The sequence below is a fragment of the Carlito syrichta genome, unplaced genomic scaffold (genome assembly GCF_000164805.1).
Source record: "Carlito syrichta isolate Samal-C Ts95f unplaced genomic scaffold, Tarsius_syrichta-2.0.1 Scaffold314375, whole genome shotgun sequence".
In the NCBI taxonomy this organism is placed as follows: Eukaryota; Metazoa; Chordata; class Mammalia; order Primates; family Tarsiidae; genus Carlito; species Carlito syrichta.
Window position 1 is genome coordinate 365,400 of NW_007258471.1, and position 24,031 is coordinate 389,430.

The following is a 24,031-nucleotide window of genomic DNA, read 5'->3' on the forward strand; positions in this document are numbered from 1 at the left end:
TATAAAATACCTACTAATGGCACATAAAAATACACACACTTCAGCACAACAGCATAAACCAGGCATGCATGACACACTGGCTTGGGCCGCAGCTAAAACTGGAATAAGAACAGCTGATTTGCGGGATGCAAGGTTGCCTCAGAAATGCGTGAAGCGTTCCTTGTTTACACAGTAAATAAATTAAAATTAGTGAGCCATAAGGCAGAGGAAAAACGAAAACAGGAAAATAAAAGGCAGGCAGAAAATAAGGCTGATACATTGTCTACCACGAAAATCTCCCCATTCCTCAGAGTGGAACACAAGGTTAGATCTTAGTATCTGCCATGGATACAGCATATGTCAGTGTCTGTGCCTTTTCAGGGCTGGGCTACCTGGCCCCAAATCAAGTCCAATCTGGGGATAGGAACTTTCCATAACTGAAGCTTTTCATAGTAAACCAGACTTGAGGGCTAAACTAAAATTTTAAAAATGATTCATTTCCCTTATGGTTTTCTCAATTGTAAGTCAGAAGGAAATTCAAAGACTCTGACTTCAAATATCTTCCAGTTTTTCAGTAATATTTTCTATTTAAAAAAAACCACTTACATATTAAGGAAAGTGGAGCAAATTCTAAATAAAGGTACCGCAGTGAGACTGAAGCAACTGGGAATAGTTTTGGGAGGCTGACCTCAAAAAGACAAGACATACATTGTTTCACTCAGACATCTTCGCCCCCCTTACATTTTGTAAAGAAAGCAGAGATCTCCCATGCTTGTCAATGACCTGGAAAGCTAACTGTGCCTTGGAATGGTTATTCTTGGCTCCATCTTTAAGAAACATAAAGACAACACCATTAGGAAAAACAGAAGTCTGTCAAGGGTTTCAGTGGATTCTCCAAGGCTTTGGCTTCCCGGACATAAACGTATGCTGTCAGGACAACCCCTCATCAGCCCAGCTCTCATCACAAGACCCCCCCTGGCTACAGTGAAAGATCTCACCTCATTTAGACCACTGGGCTCTTCTCGCTCTAGCTCCTATGAAACTTGTGTGTGATGGAGAACTTTTTATTTTCAGAGTTGATTTTCCAACTGGAGGAAGATAAAAAAAACTTGGCCAGAATCATGAGGGCCAAGGGTAAAATACATGACTGCACCATTGTTTGACCAGAAAGCATGGTCAGGGAGCCAATTAATAAGAGGAGTGTCTGCAGGGGAATTGCCCTGAGTCAGAGACAGAGAAACCAGGAGCACCATCTTGGAGGCAGAGTTGAATCTCACCAGTGACCAGAAGTCAGTGACTCTGCAGCCTCAGACGAGACACTGAGCTTTCTGAACCTTGATTAGCTCAGGTGTTAAATGAGCTCTGATTACTTGTGCCCTGTTACCTCCTGGATTCAGGGAGAATATGGACAGGAAAAGGTTCATGAACTTTTTTTTTAGGCAGCATCTCACTCTGTCATTCAGGCCGGAGTGCAATGGAATGGTCACGGCTCACTGCAGCCTCAACCTCCTGGACTCAAGTACCCCTCCCTCTTCAACATCTTGAGTAGCTGGTACTACAGGCATGCACCACCATGCCTATCTAATTTTTTTTTTTTCCTAGAGACAGGGTTTCGCTATGTGGCACAGCTGGTCTCAAACAATCTTTCCGTCTTGGCCTTCTAAAATGCTGGGATTATAGGCATGAGCCATCACAAAATCATTAATAATGGAAACTGATAAATAATTATAATAACAACCTATGTTCCACCACCTCCAACAAGAAGCATATTAACTACCAGTTTTTAGCAACTATGTGGTACCACCTTTCCCCATCTACATGTTCTAAACCTTGCCATTATAATTGGCCCCATTTTGCATGGGGGGAACCGAGAATCAGAAAGGGCAAGTGACCCTCCAAAATTCATCAGCTATCAAAAGGCAGAGTGGGAATGCCAACTCTGATCTGTCTAGCTCTACACCTGTCTGTCTCCATGAAGAAAGAGGCAAAATTATACATTCAGGGTTAATGTAAAAAAAGCAGTAAGACAGGGAGTGATGATAGCAGAAAACCTAGGGATGTTTCTTAGGGAGAATGCTGGTCCTTGTTTTACTTAATTTTACGATGAGGGCAAGTTCTCCTGGCATCAGCAGGGCTCGGCAATGGGCAGGGAGAGCAGGGGAGGACCTGGCAACGGGGGCGGGCTGGGGCCTCTGGAGCCCTCTGCACTCAGGGCTGTGGGAAGGGGCGTCCCTGCGTTCCTCGCCCCGTGGCAGCCAGGAAGTTTCTAAGAAGAGAGGACAGGAGGCAGGAAAAGGCAGGTGCCGAACGTGAAGTCCACCTTGGGGCTCGGTTTTGCGCCATGTGACAGGGAGGAGCAGGGAGGAGCCGTCTGCTAGCAGAGGACAGTCTGAACGACCTCCCTGGAGTAATTGAACAGCTCAGTCATGTCTGAGCGGCCTTCTGTGGGTTCTAACCTCTCCATTTGCTTATTGGCACCACGGCCCCTTATCTCAGCCCCTCTCAGGTTTCCTTCTCATCTTTGACCTTTCCTGCCTCCGTGTTTCGTGTGTGCACGCTGGTCTCTTTCCTTCCACCTCCTCCGTCTCCGCCACTCTGACAGACTGTATCAGCGAATCCCTCAACAGTGTCATATCTAACTTTTTTATTCATTGCATGATTTATTTTTAGCCTGAAACAACTGCATCCTAAAAATGGAGTTCCTAATGAGACAAGGGCTGGGCAGAGCTATGTAAGGTATCTGGGCTTGGCCTCCCAGCCTCCCTAGCCGGGCTCTCGTTCTAGGCACGCATGTGCGTGTGAACCTCCGCTCTTTGTCCTGTGCTAGCTGGACCCAGGGAGGCGAAGAGTTACTTCTCGGCCCCAGGCAGGGCAAAGAAGAGAGGCAAAATCCGCTTTTCTGCTCCCCACCCAGCTCAACAAGGCCTCTGAGAATCTTCCTTCCTCTCTCTTGCACACGGTATTTTTGGGAACGAGAAGCAAAACTTCTCCCAAATGAAGAGAACTCACCTGTTCGTTTTGGGGGTCTATTTGCTGTCCTCTTGCAGGGCAGAAGAGGGGCTTAATTTCCCCACATATGATGGGAAGGACCGAGTGGTAAGCCTTTCGGAGAAGAACTTCAAGCAGATTTTGAAGAAATACGACTTGCTCTGCCTCTACTACCATGAGCCGGTGTCTTCGGACAAGGTCGCACAAAAACAGTTCCAGCTGAAAGAAATCGTGCTGGAGGTAAGTAAGCAAAGGGTGTGCTGACCACGCGGCCTCTGCGAGCATGGGGGCCCGGTGTGTCTTTGGCCAGGGGTTGGGACGTGGAAACAAGGGCACAGAGAGTGTCTAGACGACTGAAGTCTGCTGCATGTCAGTCTCCTGTAAATCCGAAGATGTCCTTGTTGCAAAGCTGGGATGTGTGAACAGTGAGGGGTGGGTTCCAAGTCTTCAGATGGAGAGGATTGAATGTGTTGCCCTATGATGGGGCTGAGTTAAGGTCTTTCACATTATGGTCCTCTGGATTTTTTTCAGGAGCCCTTGTCTCTGCCACTGTTTTCTGGAGAGAATTGTTTAAATTGTTGGCTGAAATGAAATTCAAGCGTCACTTGTGGGTTCCATTCAGTGTACCAATTCCCCTCTCTGCTCCCCCAAGCCTCCCCACAATCCTGGTGAAGCCAGGGTCTCTTGACCTTGCCTCTTTTCGTGGGTCGGATGGGGACTGTCACTGAATGGTGTTGCTCTCTGTGTTTGCTTCCAGTCAGCATTACAGAGTGTAGTCGTGTGAAGATGTTCATATATAAGAATTTTCCCCCCAGAAAGTTCTTGGTGTGAGTTTAGGGCAGATGCTGAAGTCAGTTCTTATTTTATCTGTATGACCTGGCCTGTGTGTTTGTAACCTGGCGCTGGGGCCCGCATTCTAATCCTTCGTGAGTGCCCCAGAAACTATTCCTGTAGTTCGTCCTGGACAGCTTAAGATGGCTCACACGTTAGGAACACCTGTGGGTGCCAAGAATCCTTGTGGGCACCAAGATTCCTCCTCAGGCCCCTGGCGGAGCCCAGGTGCAAATCTGTGAAAAGGACTATCTGGGAATTACACAGTGTATTCACCAGCACGATCGGAGAACTCAGGATAATCAAATAGCTTCATTAACAGAATTATCATGTGAAACCCATGTGGATTTAAATTCTTAAGAAATCGATTGTAATAAAATCCAGCAAAACAATCCCAGATACATAAAAAATATCTCTGCCTTGGGGGCTGAATGTGAAAGTCTAGTTCCCTCTGCAGATTGCGGAGCAGAAAGCAGGGACAGTTCTTAGGTCCTTGAACTGTAGAAATGGGGAAATCACCGGCTGGAAAAGAACAAGACTCAGAGCGGAGCTGTGAAATCAACACTTGCATCAGCGTGTCCGCCTCCAACAGCCACGCTCAATTATTGAGAGACATTTTTACGAAAAGTTCATTGGCGGCATAAGGCTTTTCTCGTAAGTGCTCATCACTGTCCAGTTAGCTGAGAATGCCAAAAGGTGCAGGCAATGACATCCATTTCTGATTTCCTATCATTTTTTTAAAAAAGTAGTATATATATCCCCAAAGACTAAGTTCTGGGCCCCCAAGCAAAATCACGAGAAGGAACTTCCCCTGGGCTCACCAGCCCTTCTGACACCAAGAACACCCCTTTCCTGTGTACGTGCTGGCCAGGCAGAGACCCATGGAGGGAAGTTCAGCCCAGGAGCTAGCCTGATGGCTCTCAGGGCTGGAGTAGGGCATCATTAGGGGAAAAGGAACCAGAACTTGGAATCAGGAGACCTGGATTTAAGTTCTAGCTTTGCCTCTACTAGACATATGATGCAGGACAGGTTCCTTAATTTCTCAGAGCCCCATTTTCTTTTCTATAAATATGAAAAAAATACCCATCATATAGGCTTAAGAAATGATTAAATAATAATAATATTTATTAAATGTTTGTGATGTGCTGAGACTGCTCTTAGCACTTGGTGTGTGTTAGCTTGTTTAATCTTTACAATAATTCTATGAAGCAGGTATAGTCATTATCCCTATTTATAGATGGGGTAACTGAGCCAGAAAGGCTAAGTTACCCAAGCTCACACAGCTAGTGTAGGTGAAAGCAGTCTTAGCCTGTACCCTACTCCTGTAGTCAGTGAGAAAATGCCCAAGGTGTTCCCAGATACCCTGTTTGTTTGTTTCAAGGGTCTCCCTTCAACAGAATTTGTTTCAAGGGTCTCCCTTCAACAGAATTGCTCAGCTGGTGAGCCTGGGTTGGGTGATGCCCGCTGTATCTCCACCAGGGCTGAAAGGTACATAGCCCAGAGGCACTGCTCACGCAAGAGTCCAAACCAGGGAGGAGGCCTGGGCTCCACTCGTGAAGGGTTGGTGGGGTGGGCCTTTGTTGAGATACCTGTCAGGTTGGTGCAGCATCCAGGGTAAAACATGGTTCCAGAAATTCCAAGAATACAAGGAAAGAGGGAAGATGAACCCTTGAGCGTTCTTCAGGGTCAAAACAACCAATTTTGTCCTCTTTATTCTTTGGACCCAAGCTTGCACTAAGAAAAATATTCTGTCAGTTCCAGGGTTGTGACTTCTGACTCTTCAGTGGGTGGAGGGAAAAGGGGAGGCAGCCGCAGGGGACATCCTACAAAGCAGTGTGGTCTCAGCCACATGCAAACAGCTGCCAGAGACGCCGGCTCCCAACCTCCTAGCAGCTCAGGAAGGCGGCTTCTGACGTTTTTTGTTGTAACCTACTATGACCTAGTACACAGAGACACAGACACACAAACACAACTGAAACAAAAGTTCCATGGGACAGTACTTGAGGAATACTTGGATTTGTTACAAACAAACAAACAAACAAACAAACAAAACAACTCTTTTCTATTCAATTTCCTTAAAAAAAATTGATCTCAATCTATTCAATTGATTTCTCTCTCCAGTGATGAGTTGCCCTCCCCAGATTGAAAAGTCTGAGGAAATTTTGGGGATTGGAAGCTTGTAACTCCTCACACAAGGGCTGTCCCATTCTGAGGAAACTCCAAAAGCACTGTAGTCTGTCAAGTATAGCCTATCTGCAGTGCTAATAATGGATGTCAATAAAAAGACTCAGAAACAGCCCCGTCCACAGGGCAAGGAGGTCACGGGCACTTGAAATGTTGCTCAATTAGTCATGCATCTGCCACTTACTGTATGTTGGGCCCTGGGGTAGATACTGTGGGTATAGGGACAATGAAACACTCAGGGGGCTTACAGCCTCACCCAGAAGACACACAAACAAAAAACTACAGTGCAAGGGAGGTGTCACCGTAACAACAGAGCAACTTAGTTTCTCTGGGAGTACAGAGGAAAGAGGGGGAGGCAGAAATGGCTTTGAGAAGTTAGTAGGAATTTACGGGTAAAATAGCAAAGATTCTGATTACTCTTAAGCATTTTCCCATCTGCTAGCTTAAGAAAAAAAAAAAAAAACTGGCCAAGAAGGCCTCCTTCTTTTAGGGTAACATTTTTATCTCTACTTAGTCAAGTCCCTCTGGGAGAGGTAGTCCTAATTTAAGATGTTACTAAGCATTTTACTCCCCAAGTCAGAATTCTGTCGTGAGCAAAGCATTTGACAAGGGGAATAGGAGAAGGGAGAGAAGATAAGGTCACTAAAAGCTTAGCAGGAAAAGGCCAGGTCTAATGACACCAGCAGGCACCAGACTTCAACTTTGCTTTCCAATCTGGTCAGGGTCTAGCTCTGAAAAGCCCAAGGATCAGTGCATGGTCCAGAGTTGTCTCTATATGTTCTACACATGCTTGTTGAATGAATGAACGCAGTCAATCAATCAGCCAAGAAACCAAATGTTAGAGCTCAAAAGAATCTCGGAAATCATCTAGATGGCTCTGAATTCTTCATTTTGTAGATATAGGCTTGACTTCAATAGCTGGTAACTCTGATTCTTGTTTGGGCACTCTTCATCAGCAAAATAGCACATGCTCATTCAGAAATTTCAGAATATGTGAAAGAAGAGAAAAAGGCAATAAAAATAACCACTCAGAAATCAACGTGATTAGTGTTCCGGTAGATTTCCTTCCAGTATATATTTTTTTCTACTCATAAACATACCTTTTTCAATTGGTATTATACTGCTTGTGCAGTTTCTTTCCTGCTTTTTAATTTCCACATATTGTGATTATTTCTATATTATTAAACAGTTTTATATTCTTTGCAAACATAATATTAACGCTGGCATAGCATTCCACTCTATCACTATACATATTTTTAATATAATTTCCCTGCTTGGGGATTCTGACAATATTTTCAGAGTTTTAAAAATCTTTATCTATTTCAATTTTCATTGTTGCTTTAGTGAACATGCCTCTGATTTCTGGCCAGATTAACTTTTTCACACATTTATTTGTCATGTATATATTTTTTCTCTCAAAAAATATCTTTTTATGCCTTTTCTCATTTTTCGATTGGGGTGTCAACATCAATTACAAAGGGAGTTCGATTTTGTATGCTTTTTCTTGAAGCATCAGCCAAGACCATACATTTAGCCACACACCAGTGGCCAACTCCTATTAGCATTAGAGGACCCAGAGATGAGAGGAGAATTCACCAGGGAATGCAGTTTCTCCTCACTCTTTTGAATTTTGCTTTCTCTTTTATTTATTTATTTTTAAAATTATTTTTATTTTATTTTATCTTTAAAATTTTTATTTTAAAAATGGGTACAGTTCAGACCATTAGGCATACAAATGGTCATTGTACAGGTAAAGTTTGGACCTCACTTTGGTCCACACTGCACCTGGTTTGAAATCAGGTACCCTTATCAATGAAGTGTGTCCCCTACTCCCTCGCTTGACACTCTCCCAATACTACCAATCCCTTTCTTGTGGTATTATGATAATTGTTCAGGGTCCACTTGTGAGGAGGAACATGTGATACTCAGTTCTTTGCTTCTGTGATGGATCACTGAGTGTTGTAGACTCTAAATCCATCCAAGTTGCTGTGAAGTTCACAATTTTGTCTTTCTTTGTGGCTGTGTAATATTCCATCATGTATACGTACCACATTTTTTTTAATCCAGTCCACTTTTGATGGGCAGCGTGGTTGGTTCCATGATTTTGTGAATAACGCTGCAATAAACATGTGTGTGCTGTTATCTTTTTCGTAGAGTGATTGGAGTTCCTTCGGGTACATTCCAAGTAGGGGGGTTATGGTGTTGCATGGGAGGTCAATTCTTAGATCTTTTAGGAATCGCCTCGCTGTTTTCCACAGAGGTTGTACTAGCTTGCACTCCCACCAACTTTCTTTCTCCTTGAAACGACTGTGTAGTCTGCTGTGCCGCTCATGTTCTATGAATATCGCCAGAGAAAGTTTTCCAACATCACCATCTTCCCTCGGGTTGAAATGTTGGGGAGATGGTATGCTCACGCGTGGCTTCCAAATCAGATAAGCCTGGGTTGCTTCCAGCACACAGAAGGTATTTCACAATCGCTGGCTCCCCTCCACCCACAGCCCCCTTTTCATTCGGAGTTCTAAACACAGTGCAGCCTAACCCCATGGGTTTATAGACTGAGGCAACCAGGCCTTGGGGGATTGGGCCTGGGAAGGCAATGCCATATTGCTTATTGAAAGCCAGCTGAACCCCAGAGGAGGCGTGACGTGCCCTGGGTCATAGGTCGACATCTCCATGTCCAGCATTCCCTCTGTTCTCCAAGGCTTCCCTGAGCCTGTGTCAGCTACGTTCATGACCTTGTCAACGTCATGTATTAAATTAGTCCTTTCTCCATTTTCAGTCATGGTTAAACCTCTCTCTCTTTGAGAGACGCTTCCAGTTTCCTTCTAACATCTTCTAATATAGTCTTTCCCCCCGTGGAGACACATGTTGGATGTCTCCCTTTAGATCAGAAGCCTTCTGAGAGGTACCTGAACTCAAACTTGGTAACAGGGGAAGGCAAAACAAACAAAAAAATTGAATCAGTTCACATTGGTCAAGGATCAAGAAACCGCTTGTGAATCAAAACCACAAGTGAAAGCAAGAACTGATCGCCAGGCTCAGTGGCTCAGCCTGTAATCCCGCGCCTTGGGAGGCTGAGGTGAGTGGATTGCCTGAGCCCGTGGGTTCAAGACCCGCCTGGGCAACTTGGTGAGACCTCATCTTTACAATAAATCAAAAAATCAGCTGGGCATGGTAGTGCATGCCTGTAATTCCGGCTACTCGGAAGGCTGAGGCGGAAGGATCGCTGGAGCCCAGCAGGTCGAGGCTGCGGTGGCTGGGAGCAGCCACTGCACTTCAGTCTGGGCGACAGAGTGAGACTCCAACTCAAAAAAAAAAAAAGTATTGATCATGTGACAGTGTTGCAGAAGTAGCCCCAGTGAGCCATGCCTGAGCACCATGGCCTTCATACTGCAAGTTCTTGAGCTCCCTGGACATGGTGTGACCGTTCTACCCAGCATCTAACGTGGAGTGGGCAATCATCGATTCCTTCTTTCTCCCATCCTGCCTTCCCTTAGATCTTATCCCTGGCTCCAAGGCCTTGTCCCTTCCTCTACACCATTGCACTGCTAGGAAACCAGCCTGAAAAAGAAGGCAGGAAAAGGCCTGAAGCTTTTTCCTGGTGAGCTTCACGCTTAACGTAGATACCACTGTATGGCCACTTAAACCTTCTCTAGAAGGAAAGAGGGAAGGAGACATGCCAGGACCTCAGAGCTTGGTTTCAGGATCACCGGGCCCCTTTCATTTCACATTCACACATTTCTTTTTGTTGTCATTGTTGAGTAGGGGAGTCTCACTCTGTCGCCCAGGCTGGAGTGCGGTGGCACGCTCACGGCCACCAGAACCTCCACCTGCCAGGCTCAGGAGATCCTTCCGCCTCAGCTTTCCAAGTAGCTGGAACTACAGACCCATGCCACCTATCCAGCCAATTTTTTTTTTAAATTTTATATTATTGTAGAGACAGGGTCTCGCCAAGTTGCCCAGGCGGGTCTCGAACCCCTGGGGCTCGGGCAGTCTTCTCACCTCCACCTCCCAAAGTGCTGGGATTACAGGCATGAGCCATCACACCCATTCACACATTTCAGAGTTAAAGTTGATGCTGTTAACTGTGTATGTGTGTTTTGGGTGGCAGGGGGAGGAGAGGGAAGTGGCAACCAAATGGACCAACCTGTAACACATGGATTGGATTAAGGGATGCTATGGGAATGATCCAGACAAGTCAGTGGGTACTTCGGAACAGGAAAATCTGTACTGGGAATCTCTGAACAGAAATATGCATTCATGTATCAAATATTCATTGCTCTTTTTTTTTTTTTTGAGTTGGAGTCTCACTCTGTCTCCCCGACTGGAGTGCAGTGGCCTCTCCCGGCCACCGCAGCCTCGACCTGCTGGGCTTCGGCGATCCTTCCGCCTCAGCCTTCCGAGTAACTGCAACTACAGGTGCGCGCTACCACGCCCGGCTAATTTTTTTGATTTATTGTAGAGATGAGGTCTCGCCAAGTTGCCCAGGCGGGTCTCAAACCTGCGGGCTCAGGCAATCCACTCACCTCGGCCTCCCAAGGCTCAGGATTACAGGCTGAGCCACTGAGCCCGGCTGTTCATTGCTCTTAATAGACACTCAGTAATCTTTGCATGAATAAATGAATGAAGGCGCGAATGTATGGATGAGGAATGAGCGATGCTTTCCACCACGTGAACAGCAGAAATTGGTTCATTTGTTGAGGATGAACTAGGCCCCTGGGACTTGAGGGGAATCTGGAGTCTTAGTTCCAAAAGAGCCACATCCTCTCTGTGGTTGAACACCTGCTTGACCTGATGCTGCTGAAATCAGCTTGAGTTCAAGGTCTAAGACTCCGCCTCAGTGTCCCCTTGGTGAGGTCCTTCTTCTCTTCCTGCTTACGGTCTCACTTTAGCTCACCACATAGAAGCTGTGGGGATATTCTGTTGTCATCCACACACACCCTGCCCAGGGGCTCTCTCCCAAGCTTTCTTGGATATTAAACGGTGGGACCAATACCTAAAAATTATTAGAAATGGCGTATCCACCAGCAAGAAGGGCACTGTTATGACTAATTTTCCAGTGCTGGTACAGAGGTCACTTTCTAATAAGTTTTAGGTGGTGATTCTAGAAGAGATTATTCATTAGGCCCTGGAGGAGGGTGGGGGGAGGAGCACAGTTTCATTATTCATGACAAAATCAAAAATCAGAATCTTGTGCAGTGTAGGCCTCTGGGTTCTGCAGCTGCTTGACGGATCTCTTGATAGACGGGGACACGGACCACTGTTCTAACGAGGAGCCATGGTTTGGTTGGTCTCCTGAGGCCCCAGCTCTGAGTCTGCCAAGGCTCGTAACAGACTGAGCACCCTTCTTTGCTCAGGTCTCAGTCTCCAAATCCATCTGTATATCAGAGAAGAGTAATCTTTAACTGAGGGTGATCGCAGCCTCTTCAGACTCTATAATGGGCCCTGCCTCCTTGATAGGACTCGGGCACACTTTAGAAACACAGCCATCCACCTCTGTCCAAGCTCAGATGAGGCAGCAGTGCTTGGGAGAAGCAGACAACTGGAATCTCTGAACTTCTCTTCCATTGGCCCTGGGCAAGACATGCAGAATCACCTCATTACATTCATCTGTAAAATCTTGTATCTGTAAAGTCATCTATAAGCTCAACCATGGAGTTTCTACCTCAATGAATTTAGAAAATCAAATGAAAGCAGGCGAATAAGAATTTCTTATAAATTATCAGAACCTGTATAAGAGTCAGGCCTTATTATTTTTATGTCAGTTACTATTGAAAAAAATCATCTGTGTAGAATGACTAACAGAGTGCTTGAAATATAGCTGGTGTTTATCAATGCAAATTCCTTTCAACTTTCCCTTGAAGTTTTGTGCATGTTCTTAGCTAACTTTAGTAGTTTTCAACTTTGACTGAATAGTAGAATCAGGTAAGTTTTTAAAAATACTGATGCCCGGGTCTCATCCTCCCAGATACTGGTTTAATTGGTCATTGACTAAGTGGTAATGTCAGATTCTACAATTTTCAAAAGACCCTTGGAGGATTCTACCGTACAGACAAATTTGAAGACCACTTGAGCCTTGACGCTCAAAATATGGGCCCCAAGTCCAGGCATGACACAGCTACTTCAGACACCGAGTCTGGAGGATTGCTTGAGTCCAGACTGTAGTGAGGCTGTAGTGTGCTATGATTGTGCCTGTGAATAGCCACTGCCCTCCAACTTAGGCAACAGAGTGAGACCCCATCTCTGAAAAAAGTCTGCCCCAAACAAGTGGCAAGTGGCATCACCTGGGACCATGTTGGAAATAAAGGATCATTTTTCCAGAATCAGAATTTGTATTTCAAAGGAATCTTCAGGTGGTTTGTAAGCACATTAACATTTGCAAAACACTGTGCCCGTCTATTGGGTTGGAGAGATTTTCCAGATGAACGGAATCGTGCTGTGCCTGTGTGGCCTTTGAACTACTGACTTCCATGAGTTACGTTGGACCTGTCAATATATCTCTGATTTGGAGAGCTGGTGGTATATTATGTTAGTTCTGGGGGTGTAGGGATCGGGTCTGCTCTGTAACTCAGCCAGGTCCCCAGGGGTTCTCCCACTGACCTATCACTGACACAGTCAGTGGTTAATACTTTGGACCTCCTTAGAAGAGAATGATCTGGAGCTAAAGGAACCTTCTCCTATTTGAGAGCTTTCCAGTTGAATTGCCTGGTTTTCTAAGACCAAATCTGAAGATGTCCTCTAAGTACCCTTAGATCAGGGTCCAGGATTGACTTTCAGAAAGAGAAGACCTGTGTCTACTTGGCTGCTGTGGCTTGTTACTTCTTTCCCCCAAAAGAAATGGCAAATCTGAGGCCCTTAGAGATATATAGATGTGGCATACCAAGATGTTATGATGTTTAATGGGAAATTTCTCAGATAAAACTGGTGAGAGTGTTCTATAATGTGAAACTAAGTCTTGTGAACACCCAAATACAAATATTTACTCTTTCATTTATTCATGAAATATTCACCTTGCTGTTTCAGTCTGTTTCATGTGGCTCTAACAGAATACCCGAGGCTGGGTAATTTATAAAGAAACAGTTTTATTTGACTGACAATTCTGGTGGCTGAAAAGTTCAAGACTGTCACCCAGTGAGGGCCTCACACTGCTTCAACTAGTGATGAATGGTAGAGAGCAGAAGGTGTGCACGAAGAGATCACATGGTGGGAGAGGAAGCAAGACAGAGAAAACAAAGACACCAAACTCTTTTTAACAACCATCTCTCTCGGGCGCTAATCCATTCCTGTGAGAACTCACCCACCCCTGAGGAAGGATATTAATCCAATCCTGAAGGGTTCACTCCCATAGCCAAACACTAGAATTACCTACCAATGCCACCACATTGGGAATAAAATTTTAACGTGAATTTTGGTGGGGACAAACCACATCCAAACCATGGCACTTACAAAGATGTGGATGGCGTGGGCGCTGTTGTCTACCAAGATGTTCCTCTTGTTGATGATAAGAACTCATTTCCTTTAGATCCTTGCTTAAAAGTCACCTTATCAAAGCTATTTCCCCGAACGCCTGTATAAATCACACACTCCAAGCCCTCCTTTTACCATCTCTGTCCTGCTTTATTTTCCTCCATTGTACTTAACAGACATATTGCATATTGTTTGACACTTTCTATAGAATGTAAAATCCACAAAGTCAAGAACTTTGTACCACTTATGGCTGTATCTCAGCACCTAGACCAGTGTCCTAGACCAACCAATACTATTCAACCGTATTTGTTGGACAAATGTTGAATGAAGAGAAGGGGAAGGAGGAGATGGAATAATGAGCTTTTCATGAACCATGCCCCATAGGGGCGTTTTGCATCTGTTATTTTATTTAATTCTGACAACATATTCTCACATGACAGACAGAGAAATGAGCCAGAGGGTTACGTAAAAATTGCCCAAAGTCACAGAGCTATAAAATAGCAGATCATGAAGCAGGGTTTGAACCCACACTGGTTTGGTTCCAAGTGACATGTTTCTTCTACTCTGCCAAGGAGCAGCTGAATGGGATTGCTTCATGTTTGTAAGCGGTGCCAACTTATGAAGGGACAAATGTCTTTAGTCTGCACTCTGGATTTTCACCCGCACTTGAGCAACGTTGAGTTGTACAACTGGACTAGGTTTTGAACCTAAATGACTAGTGTGAGCCAACGGACTCATGCCTGGCACCTACTTGGAATTTAATAAATGTTCTGGGCTGGGTGGATGGAGAGAGGAAGAATGAAAAGGGCAGGAATTACGAATACATCACCATACTGGAAATATATTTCTCCTTGGCCTCTTTTTAAAATTAAGTTAAACTAAATTTTTTTTAAAAGCACTGGGTAGAATAGCAAAGAGGCTGAATTTGTCAGATTCAGGGACTTATTTGCTACTCCTGCTTAATCCCACCAAAAATACAGGTAAAACCGACTTTTTTTAAAAACTGTAGGACTCAGCCCAAAATATACATATATGTGGGCAGACACCTCCAGGATTTATAAGGCTGACCCTCATTCTAAACCTGTTTAGCGCTGGCAAATATCCCAGTGGTCGTATTTCCAAACCTCGAGAGAGGAAGGCAAAATGAAGTTGCTGGCGTCAAGTGGATCTGCAGATGGGACACCCTGGAAATGCCGGGCAGGGAATAACAGCACACACGGGGCTCAGGTATTTTTTCCAACTGTTCGCTGTCCAAAGATGGCACTCTCCACACTCACACCTGCTCCACTCTGAAAAATCCAATGGGGTGAGGCTCATCTGGATTTGGCTTTGAGAAGGAATCCTCACACGGAGCCCATGCTCTCTCAGGAGATGCTCACCCCCAAAAGGCAGCTCTCTGTTAAGGCCAGGTGCTGTTGAGCTCTCTGGGGAGCATTTTCTGGACACTCTACAGGAATACGATCGATGCTTGGTGTGAGATAATGCAAGAACAAGAAGCGCTAGTTGCAAAAGCATGGATTGAGTTGATGATAGTTAAATTCTTCCTTCTACCTACAGAAGTAAAGAGGAAACAGAGGTTTTACAAAATGAAAAATACATCGTCAATTTGTAAAAGTTTTCAGACCATTGGAAATGTTTCCTCTCACTACGCCCACCCCAAAAGCCCTCAGTCATACTCAAGTTCAGACAGGACACCTAACTCATCATAGTCTCAAGGTAGACCTCCTCCCAAAGTTACAACTTTTTAAATGGGAACATCAGATACCATGAAAGTGACCACTGTGGAAGTATTATAAGGGTTATGATGATGCAAAGCTGTAAAATAAAAGGTAAGAAATAAAGTTGGTTTAGAATCACAAGATTTTTCTTTACTCAGTAACTCTCCCCTCTTGCAGTATGAGCTTTGAGGTCGGTGTGGAGTGCTTTAATATAATTACGGACTTAGCCTTAGTATGTACAATGAATATGACTTGTTCCACCAAGAAAGCTGGCCCCTTGAAGATCTGAGCCTGTCCAAAGAAGCCTCTAAGGCTTCCCTATTTGATGAACTGGATGTGGGAGGCCAGAATTATCCAGACAAGCTGCTTCTGTTTGGACAGCCACACAGGAGAGTGGCCAGCGCAGCATCTTGCAATGTGATGGACTGGGCAGGCCAGAGCCGCTTCTGAGTGCCCAGAGTGTCTGGTTCCAGGAGTGCCCACCTGCTGCCCAGGTGCCCAAGCCAAGCAGGCCTCTCCTCGCCATCTGCCGAGTGCTGGGTGGGCCAAGAGAGCCAACAGGTACTCCCTCACATGCTCGCCGGCCTCTACCTCACACAGCACGCACTCTCACTCAGGGTACCCAACTGCTGGCTTGATCACACACACCCAATTTGTCTATGAAGGAGATGACAGCATCCTCCAGCCTCAGAAGAAAAAACGAGTACAGCCCATACGTGACAGCTGGCAACAGCACTTAGCAGTGTACGAAACTCCGGACTTGGAGTTAGACCTGTCTGGGTTTGAGTCCTTGCAATAACTGTGACCACAGGCAGGTCACTTAACTCCTCAAGGCTGAGTACTTCCTTGTAAATTATAAGCCACAATACCTTTCTCATAGGGTTCTTAAGAAGATCAAAAGAGGCCAGGGGCGGTGGCTCAAGCCTGTAATCTCAGCACTTTGGGAGGCTGAGGCGAGAGGATTGTCTGAGCCCAGGGATTCGAGACCAGACCTCATCTCTACCATAAAACAAACAAACAAAAAATGAGCCGGGCATGGTAGCATGTGCCTATAGTTCCAGCTAATTGGAAGGCTGAGGCGGAAGGATCACCTGAGCCCAGCAGACCGAGGCTGCAGTGGCCATAAACATGCCACCACACTCCAGCCTGGGCAACAGAGTGCGACTCTGACTCCCAAAAAAGAGAAGAAGAAGAAGAAGAAGATCAAAAGAGGTGGCTTGTGTGAAGTGACCAGCACAGGTTTGTTACATGGTACAGGGAAGCTCTTGAAAGCACTGCGGATGCGAAAACACACTGAAAACTACCTCTCTCCACTCACTTGAATTGCCCATGTATTTATTGTCATTAGGAGACACCATCAAAATAAAAACTATCCAGACATTGTGTAAAGCTTACCCAAGTCATAATGAGTTTTTTAAATGTGTACCGTGGAAGAGGTATGTCAAAGAAAATCTTTGTCCAGTCATTATTATTATTGTTATTTTGAGTAAGGGTCTCACTTTGTTGCCCAGGCTGGAGTACAGTAGCACGATCGTCGTGATCACTGCTCATGGCAGCCTTGACCTCCTGGGCTTAGGTGAACCTTCCACCTCAGCATCCCGAGTAACTAGGACTACACATGTGCACCACCACACCTGGCTCATTTTTAGATTTTTCTGAAGAGACGAGATTTTGCTATGTTGCCCAGGCGGGTCTTGAACTCCTGGACTCAAGTAATCCAGCCACCTCGGTCTTCCAAAGTGCTTTCATTACAGGCATGAGCCCTGCTCATTATTTTATATCTGGGAAGTCTCTCTGTGAGCTGAAGCACCCTGCCCCCTTTTAAAAATGAAGGGCATCAACCTTCACTGAAAATTATTTTTGAAAAGGGATGATCTTCTCTCTGACTCCAGAAAAACACCGAGTGCCATGTGGGACTTTTTCCCAGGGAGAGTTGCAGGGAGGGGTTACCAGAGGAAGAGACTGCATTTTCACAGGCTCTTTGGCACAGAATTTTGTGGAGGAAAAATTGGAAAAGGGCATGGCCTAGCCCTGTGTCCACTGAATTCACTTTTTAAAAATCCCATCGCAACAATCTATTTTTAGCATGAAACAAAACAAACAAGAAACCTGGCCTTCAGGGATAACCTCCCTCCCTCTGTCAGTTTGGTCATCGCAAAACACTACACAATAAGACTGTGATGGTGTGTCAGAGACTGGGAGAGCATTGGTTCTCAATGTGTGGTCCAAGACCGGCATCCTCAGGGGCACCTGGGCCCCGGTCAGAATCACAGTTTCTTGGGTCCCATCTCAGATCTGCTGAAATCGAGAACTCTGGGTGGACCCAGAAATCTGTTTCCACCAGCCTCCTCTTCAGGGAATGCTGATGTGCATCCGCGTTCAAGAACCTCTGAATGGCCGGGCTCGGTGGCTCAGCTTGTCATCCCAGTGCTTTGGGAGGCCGAGGTGAGTGAATTGCCTGAGCCCGCGGGTTCAAGACCCACCTGGGCAACTTGGCGAGATCTCATCTCTACAATAAATCAAAAATTAGCCAGGCGTGGTAGCGCGTGCCTGTAGTTTCAGCTCCTTGGCGGAAGGATCGCCAGACTCAGCTGGTCGAGGCTGTGGTGGCCAGAGTGGCCACTGCACTCTAGTCGAGGCTGTGGTGGCTGGAGCGGCCACTGCACTGACAGAGTGAGACTCCAACTCAAAAGAACACACAAACAAACAAACAAAAAGAACCTCTGACTTAAAGTGGTGAGGTTTGCCCTGCAGTTAATTTGTAGGGAAATTTCACTAAGTATGTGTATATATGTCATTCCTGCAAGATGAGGTCTCATTTTTTCAGATGAGAAAATTGAATATCAAATTGTGACTTGCTCAGACTCTCAGGGCTGGTAAGTAGCAAAGCCAGAATTTGGGCCCAGATCCCTGAGGCCCAGGCGTGGGGGTAAAACGTAACAGAGTGTCAGGTGGGAACCCCAGCTAGGTCCTTTAAGTGCTGTGAGGCCCTGGGCAAGTTGGTTAACTGCTTTGTACCTCCATTTCCTCATCTGCAAGCGTCCACCTCACAAGGGTTCCGTAAAGATTCAATAAGATTATCCTTTGAAGGGATTTGGAGCAGTAGCTGGCATACCGTAAATACCCAATAAATGCCATGCTAGTTTTATTGCTGTTGATATTGTTATACAGCCTCTCAGACAGGTAGGGTGGAAAACATACACAGCATCGGCCCTTGGGTCTCTTCCTTGGCATTGAACAAGGTGAGAGTCACAAAGTGCCAAAAAATAAAAATAAAAATAAATCAACAGCCTCCCTCTCCCCCAAAACTCTTTTAGAGGCCACCCAGTCGAGCCCCAAGAGACCCCAATATTCACTTGAATCCCATAAAATGCTGTTCTGTCCCTTGTCAGTCTCCTCCATGGACATGTCACGTGCCAACCGCCCTGCTATACATAGCCCAGGCCTAATTTGAGGGCAGCAGAAAGTGACAGGAGATTACCAGAGATAAACGTCAGCTCTCTGGTTTCAGGGGAGGACACACAGTTGTTGAATTGCTTGACATGTCACCAGATGGTATCAGGGACAGTGGGTAAAAACAGTCATTTGGCTCTTGGCTTACATGGAAAAAGCAGGGTTGCGGCCAGAGTATTTTTAATGACTAGCCTGAGGGACATTCACTTTGAGCAGAGATCTGTGACATTTTCCCCAGACTGAAGTTCTCAGATTTTTTTTTCAGATTCTTAATCCTGCAGAAAGAAATCCCCACCCACCTCCCTTCAATAGGGAACAATCTCCTTTTTCTTTACCACCCCAAACCTTCCTTGCCCTCCATCTGACCATGAAGTCAATCAGTCTTTCTCCTCCACAGAGACAGTCCTTGGACAGTGGTGCAAGTGTGACTGTCCTGTCTTTCCCTGGATTAGGGCTGACAAGTCCTACAAAGGGCCTGGATTGGGAGGGACACGCATGGAGCTATTGAATGTGCTGTCCCGGGAAGCCCAGGGTACGGTTATGCAGCACCGGGAGCGTGCCTCTCTCGCTGCTGTGAGAGTTTACCCCTCCCTTCGTGGGCAGACTCCTTGAATGAGTGATCCACACCTGCTCAAACATGTCCTTGCCACCCACCCAACTGTGTAGCTCCCAGTGTTTTGGCTTCTGTCCCGGCTCTTCTCTAGAAGGTCAGCCGTGGCTTACCAGTCCTGAAATGAGAGCCCTCCTGGGGGTCCCACCCTTCCTCAACTCCCTGAGACATTTGATACAACCACTCGCTCCTCCGTGACTTTGGAGCTGGGACATGAGGCTTACCTCCCCTCACTCCTCCAGTGGCTCCTCTCTGCTTCTGGAGCCATCTCCATGGCAGGCTCTCTGAGACAGTCAGCCCTTGACCTTGTGGCTTTCTCGCACACTCACCTCCTGAAGATGTCACCTACCCTCATGCCTTCACCTCTCACTCCCACAGCTCCATCCGGGACCTCTCTCCTGAGCCCTAAATGCACCCCTCCTGCTTTTGGCTGGGTTTCTATGACTGCGGACTCGCTAAATCTGAATTCATGCCAAGTAGCTGAATTCAGTCTCTGAATGAGCCATTCACTCATGCCTCTTCTAAGGTCTAGCTGGTCTTCCCTCTTCTGAGTGGCCTCCCACTTCATTCATTCATTTATTTAAGAAACAACTATTAGCTGGGCTCGGTGGCTCAGCCTGTAATCCCACGCCTTTGGGAGGCTGAGGTGAGTGGATGGCCTGAGCCCACGGGTTCGACCCGCCCAGGCAGCAAGACCGCATCTCTACAATAAATCAAAAAAATCAGCCGGGCGTGGTAGCACGCGCCTGTAATTCCGGCTACTCGGAAGGTTGAGGCGGAAGGATCGCCGGAGCACAGCAGGTCGAGGCTGCGGTGGCCGGGAGCGGCCACTGCACTCCAGTCTGGGCCACAGAGTGAGACTCCAACTCAAAAAAAAAGAAACGACTATTTTTTAAAAATCTACTCTGCTCAAGTATTTTGCTAGTTGCTAGAGATAGCATAGAGGGAAGAACAGACATTGACCTGGAGCTGGCAGGATGCAATATGGACAGTTGATAGATGAATAATCATGTAAGCTAGTGTGCACTTGCAACTGAGAAAGGGTTGCAAAGGTAAAGAACAGGGTGCTAGTTCAAGGGCAAAAAGGGGTGAAAATTGAGATTGGGAGCCAGGGAATGCCTTTTGAGGAACTAACAGTTAAGTGTTGATGTCAAGGATGGAGGAGTTGACAAAGAATGGGGGGACAGGGTCTTCTAGACAGAAGGAGGGCATATGTGGAGGCAGAGCGTGCGTCATGTCTTTGTGTGAATGAGAACAGGGTGTCCCTGCAGACAACTGAAGCTCACGCCTGGCCTAGGGCTTGAGAGTGTAGTTGAATGACGTGACCCTGTGCAGAGACCTGAGCCAGGAAGAGCCTGATATGTTGAGGAGCAGGAGAATATGGTATAAATTAAGAAACAGGGTCCCAAGTGAGGCTGGAACGGCAGGTGGGTCAAACCCTGCAGGGCTCGTTGGCCACGGTGGGCATTTCAGATTCATCCTGAGTGTATGAAAATTGAATCCACAGTACTTAACACAGTCCACTAGGCTGTGCATGATTTGACCTCTCACTTTAAGTCTCCATATCCCTTATTTTCTGTCATAGTCCTGTAGTACTTTGTGCTAAATTTTTATTAGTTTCCTCCCTCATTAAATCACAAGGTCTTTGAAGCTGACACGTGTCTTAGACATTTTTGTTCTGCACAGTACCTTCTTAACATAGTAGATTCTCCATTTCTCCATTGCAACTAAAGTTGGCAAGACTTTAGTATTTTTGAACTGGCACAGGAACCAGAACCCTATTGAGCTGTCATAATATTAAGAAGAAAATCTAACGTTTACTAAGCACCTACTGCATGCCAAGACTGGGTCAAACACTTTACATGCACTTTTTTAGTTAACCACCAAATCATGGAATGGATATTGTTATTGTTCACACTTTATAGTGGAGTCACAGCACAGACTTGTAGCTAAGTCAGGAATCCAAGTTTCTAATTCCAAGCCCTGTGCTCTGAACCACTGGGATCTACTATCCATGGGTGCACTTGACGATAAGATCAATCTACTTGGCCCCATCATCACTCTGAGGTAACAGTGATGCAATAAAATTTACCTACAGAATACAATATTTAAAAAAGAGAGAGTCAGGCTACACTGCAAATATCTACTTCTTTCCTATTGAATTATGTGTATTATTTACATAGAACTTTTATTTATTTATTTAATTTTTTTGAGTTGGAGTCTCACTCTGTTGCCCAGGCTGGAGTGCAGTGGCACGCTCATGGCCACTGCAGCCTCAAACTGCTGGGCTCAGGTGATCTTTCTGCCTCGGCCTTCCAAGTAGCTGGGACTACAGATGCATGCCACCATGCCCAGCTGGTTTTTGTGATTTATTGTAGAGACGAGGTCTCACCAAGTTGCCCAGGCTGGTCTCGAACCCCTGGCCTCAGGCAATCCTCTTGCCGCAGCCTCCCAAAGTGCTGGTATTATAGGCTGAGCCACCATGCCCGGCCTACATAGAACTTTTAAAAGTTCTTCTTGTATTCAAAAGCATCAGCAATGGTTAACGCAAATCCTGTTTCTAAAGAATGAGCACTGACCAGTCCCCAGGGACTGAATGCAGCCAACCAATAAGAGACAATCCAGTTCTCCAGGACAGATTGACGGCAAGTAAGACTGCCTGAGAAGCAACCAATCTACCAAACAAACAAAACCAACAGAGGAATGGTTACATTTCTACAGGAGAAGATGGCAATAACACGTGAAAAGAGTAAACCAGTTTTCTGGGAATTTAGGACATATATTGACTTTCCTTTTCTTCTCATTTATGTAACTGTATTTGCTGTATTAGTCACAACTTGCTGACAATTGTCTCTTGTCCCTTTGGCTCACAAGGCTCCTGAACTTGTGAAGTATTCAGACCAATCCATCCATTCATCCACAAATATGCTGAGTGTCTACAAAAGAAGCACAAAACTGGTCCTTCTTTACGGAGGAAAGAGTCCCAACACAGAAGAGACTTCCTTACAACACTAGTGATTACAAAATAAGTGTCAGAATGAAGTGCCCCTGTGACGGGCTATTAGAGTTCCAGCAAGGAGAATGAGGTGAAAGATAAGCCTGGAGCCGGGCTCTGCAGTCAAGGGTGACCAGGGCTGGCAGTGACCCAGGAGCACAGTGACACTGGGCAACAGAAAAAAAGGGAACATGTGAGCAGCAGATTTAGGACCAGAGCAAAGGCAGAGGCCAGGGCAAGTCAAGTGTGAGAGGCAGACAGTGCCCTGCCTGTCACACTGGCTCAGCAGAGGCTCTTGATCCCAGGAAGCCAGGCCATGTCAGGAGGCAGCCCAGAAGGCTCCAGATTTTTACCATCCTACCCCAACACAGTCCCCCTGCTCTCTCGGGTTGTTTCCAGCCCTGGCCACCCTTGGCATAGATCCACCAAGGGGACTCACTAGGGCTGACCCCAGTGATGACAGCTCAAGTGGGTGGGCTTTGGGCTTAATCGGGGTGGGAGGCAAGAGTGACAAGAGTGCTGCAGGGATTGTGCATAAGAGTTCTGAGGAGGAAACCGGCAGGGCTCAGCTAGGTGGGACCCTGGGCCATCTGTCTACCCATCTATGGCATAGGATAGTAATTGGCTGTGCTTAGTTAACTAAGAAATCAGGAAAGCTGAAATGAGTTCATTTAAGGTAGTACCTCTCACCCATATATCTTAAAAAGTCATTACTGAGGGAGTAATTGATATACATATCAATAAGATAACCAGAAGGCCAGGCTTTACATTCCTAGGAGAGGCACACATTTACATCTACTTAAAAACAAACAAAACATGATAGTGTGTTCCTAGGAGAGGCCAGACTTATATTCTCTGTTTAATTCTCTGAGTAAATTTCGTATTTTCTTTCATTTGTTATTCTTACTATTGTTAATTCTTCTCTCTTACGCTAAAGGTAAGACAAACCCAAAGAGACAAGAATGGGTCCATGGGTCACAGTTAGAAGAACACTATGCTATAACACTTTGGATGAACTGCCAACCATTCATGGCAGTGTTTTCCAGAATGTGGTTTGAGATCTGTTGTGTCAGAATAACGGGGTGTGGCAGTGTGGATTCCTGAGCCCCAGCCATCTCTATTGTCTTCTCTGTGGTGTTGAGGTCCAGGAAGCTCCGCTGTAGCCCCAGGTGATACTTACGCACACTGAATTTTAAGAACCACTGTCAGGAACTCCTGTTCTAGGAGCTGAGAAACTTATTATATCACAAAGCCATTAGGTCTCATCATTATTGACTTTGAATGATAGACAAGGGAACATTTAACTTAAGATTTTGACAGCACCAAACAGGACAGAGTGGCTTATGCCAAAACCCAGAAAACTCATTCAAAAATGACCTGCTCCAATAGATTAAATGCAACAGACTAAAGTCAAGTAACTTTGCAGAAAGACTGGTCTGTTTGGGTATTGCAGGAAGGCTCGAGATGAGTCATACATACACACCTATGATGATGCCTTTCATCCTAAACCTTTCATAATCCCAGCCAAAATTCAAGAGATGAGAGAAAACTGGAAGGGGGCTGGGTTGGGGAGTGTCTTTTGTTGCTTGCCTCCCATACCACCATCCCCACGTCAACCAGAGCACTGCTCAGAGTAGCACTCTGTGATTCAGCCTAGCATCCTTGATCTTAGAGGAAAGGAAGTGGTTAGTATCCATAGAGGAAGAAAGAGGATCGGGAGCAGATGAGAAGGTCTGAGTGGAAGGCATGAATAGGCAAAGAAAGACCATGGGAAACTATAACGAGAAAGGAAATCTAAGGGAAAAG

The 24,031-nt window shown here is 45.8% G+C and overlaps 1 protein-coding gene across 2 annotated transcripts in view; it reads left to right on the forward strand.

Moving 5' to 3' along the window:
- Positions 1-2,770: 2,770 nt before the first annotated feature.
- The window catches only part of CASQ2 (calsequestrin 2), a 67,124-nt gene continuing 45,863 nt past the window's right edge, over positions 2,771-24,031 (forward strand). For both annotated transcript variants that reach the window (XM_008071568.2, XM_008071569.2), the window contains exon 1: positions 2,771-3,207. In XM_008071568.2, coding sequence (XP_008069759.1) covers positions 2,974-3,207 — 234 coding nt within the window. In that variant the 5' untranslated portion in view covers positions 2,771-2,973. The remainder of the gene's footprint in view (positions 3,208-24,031) is intronic.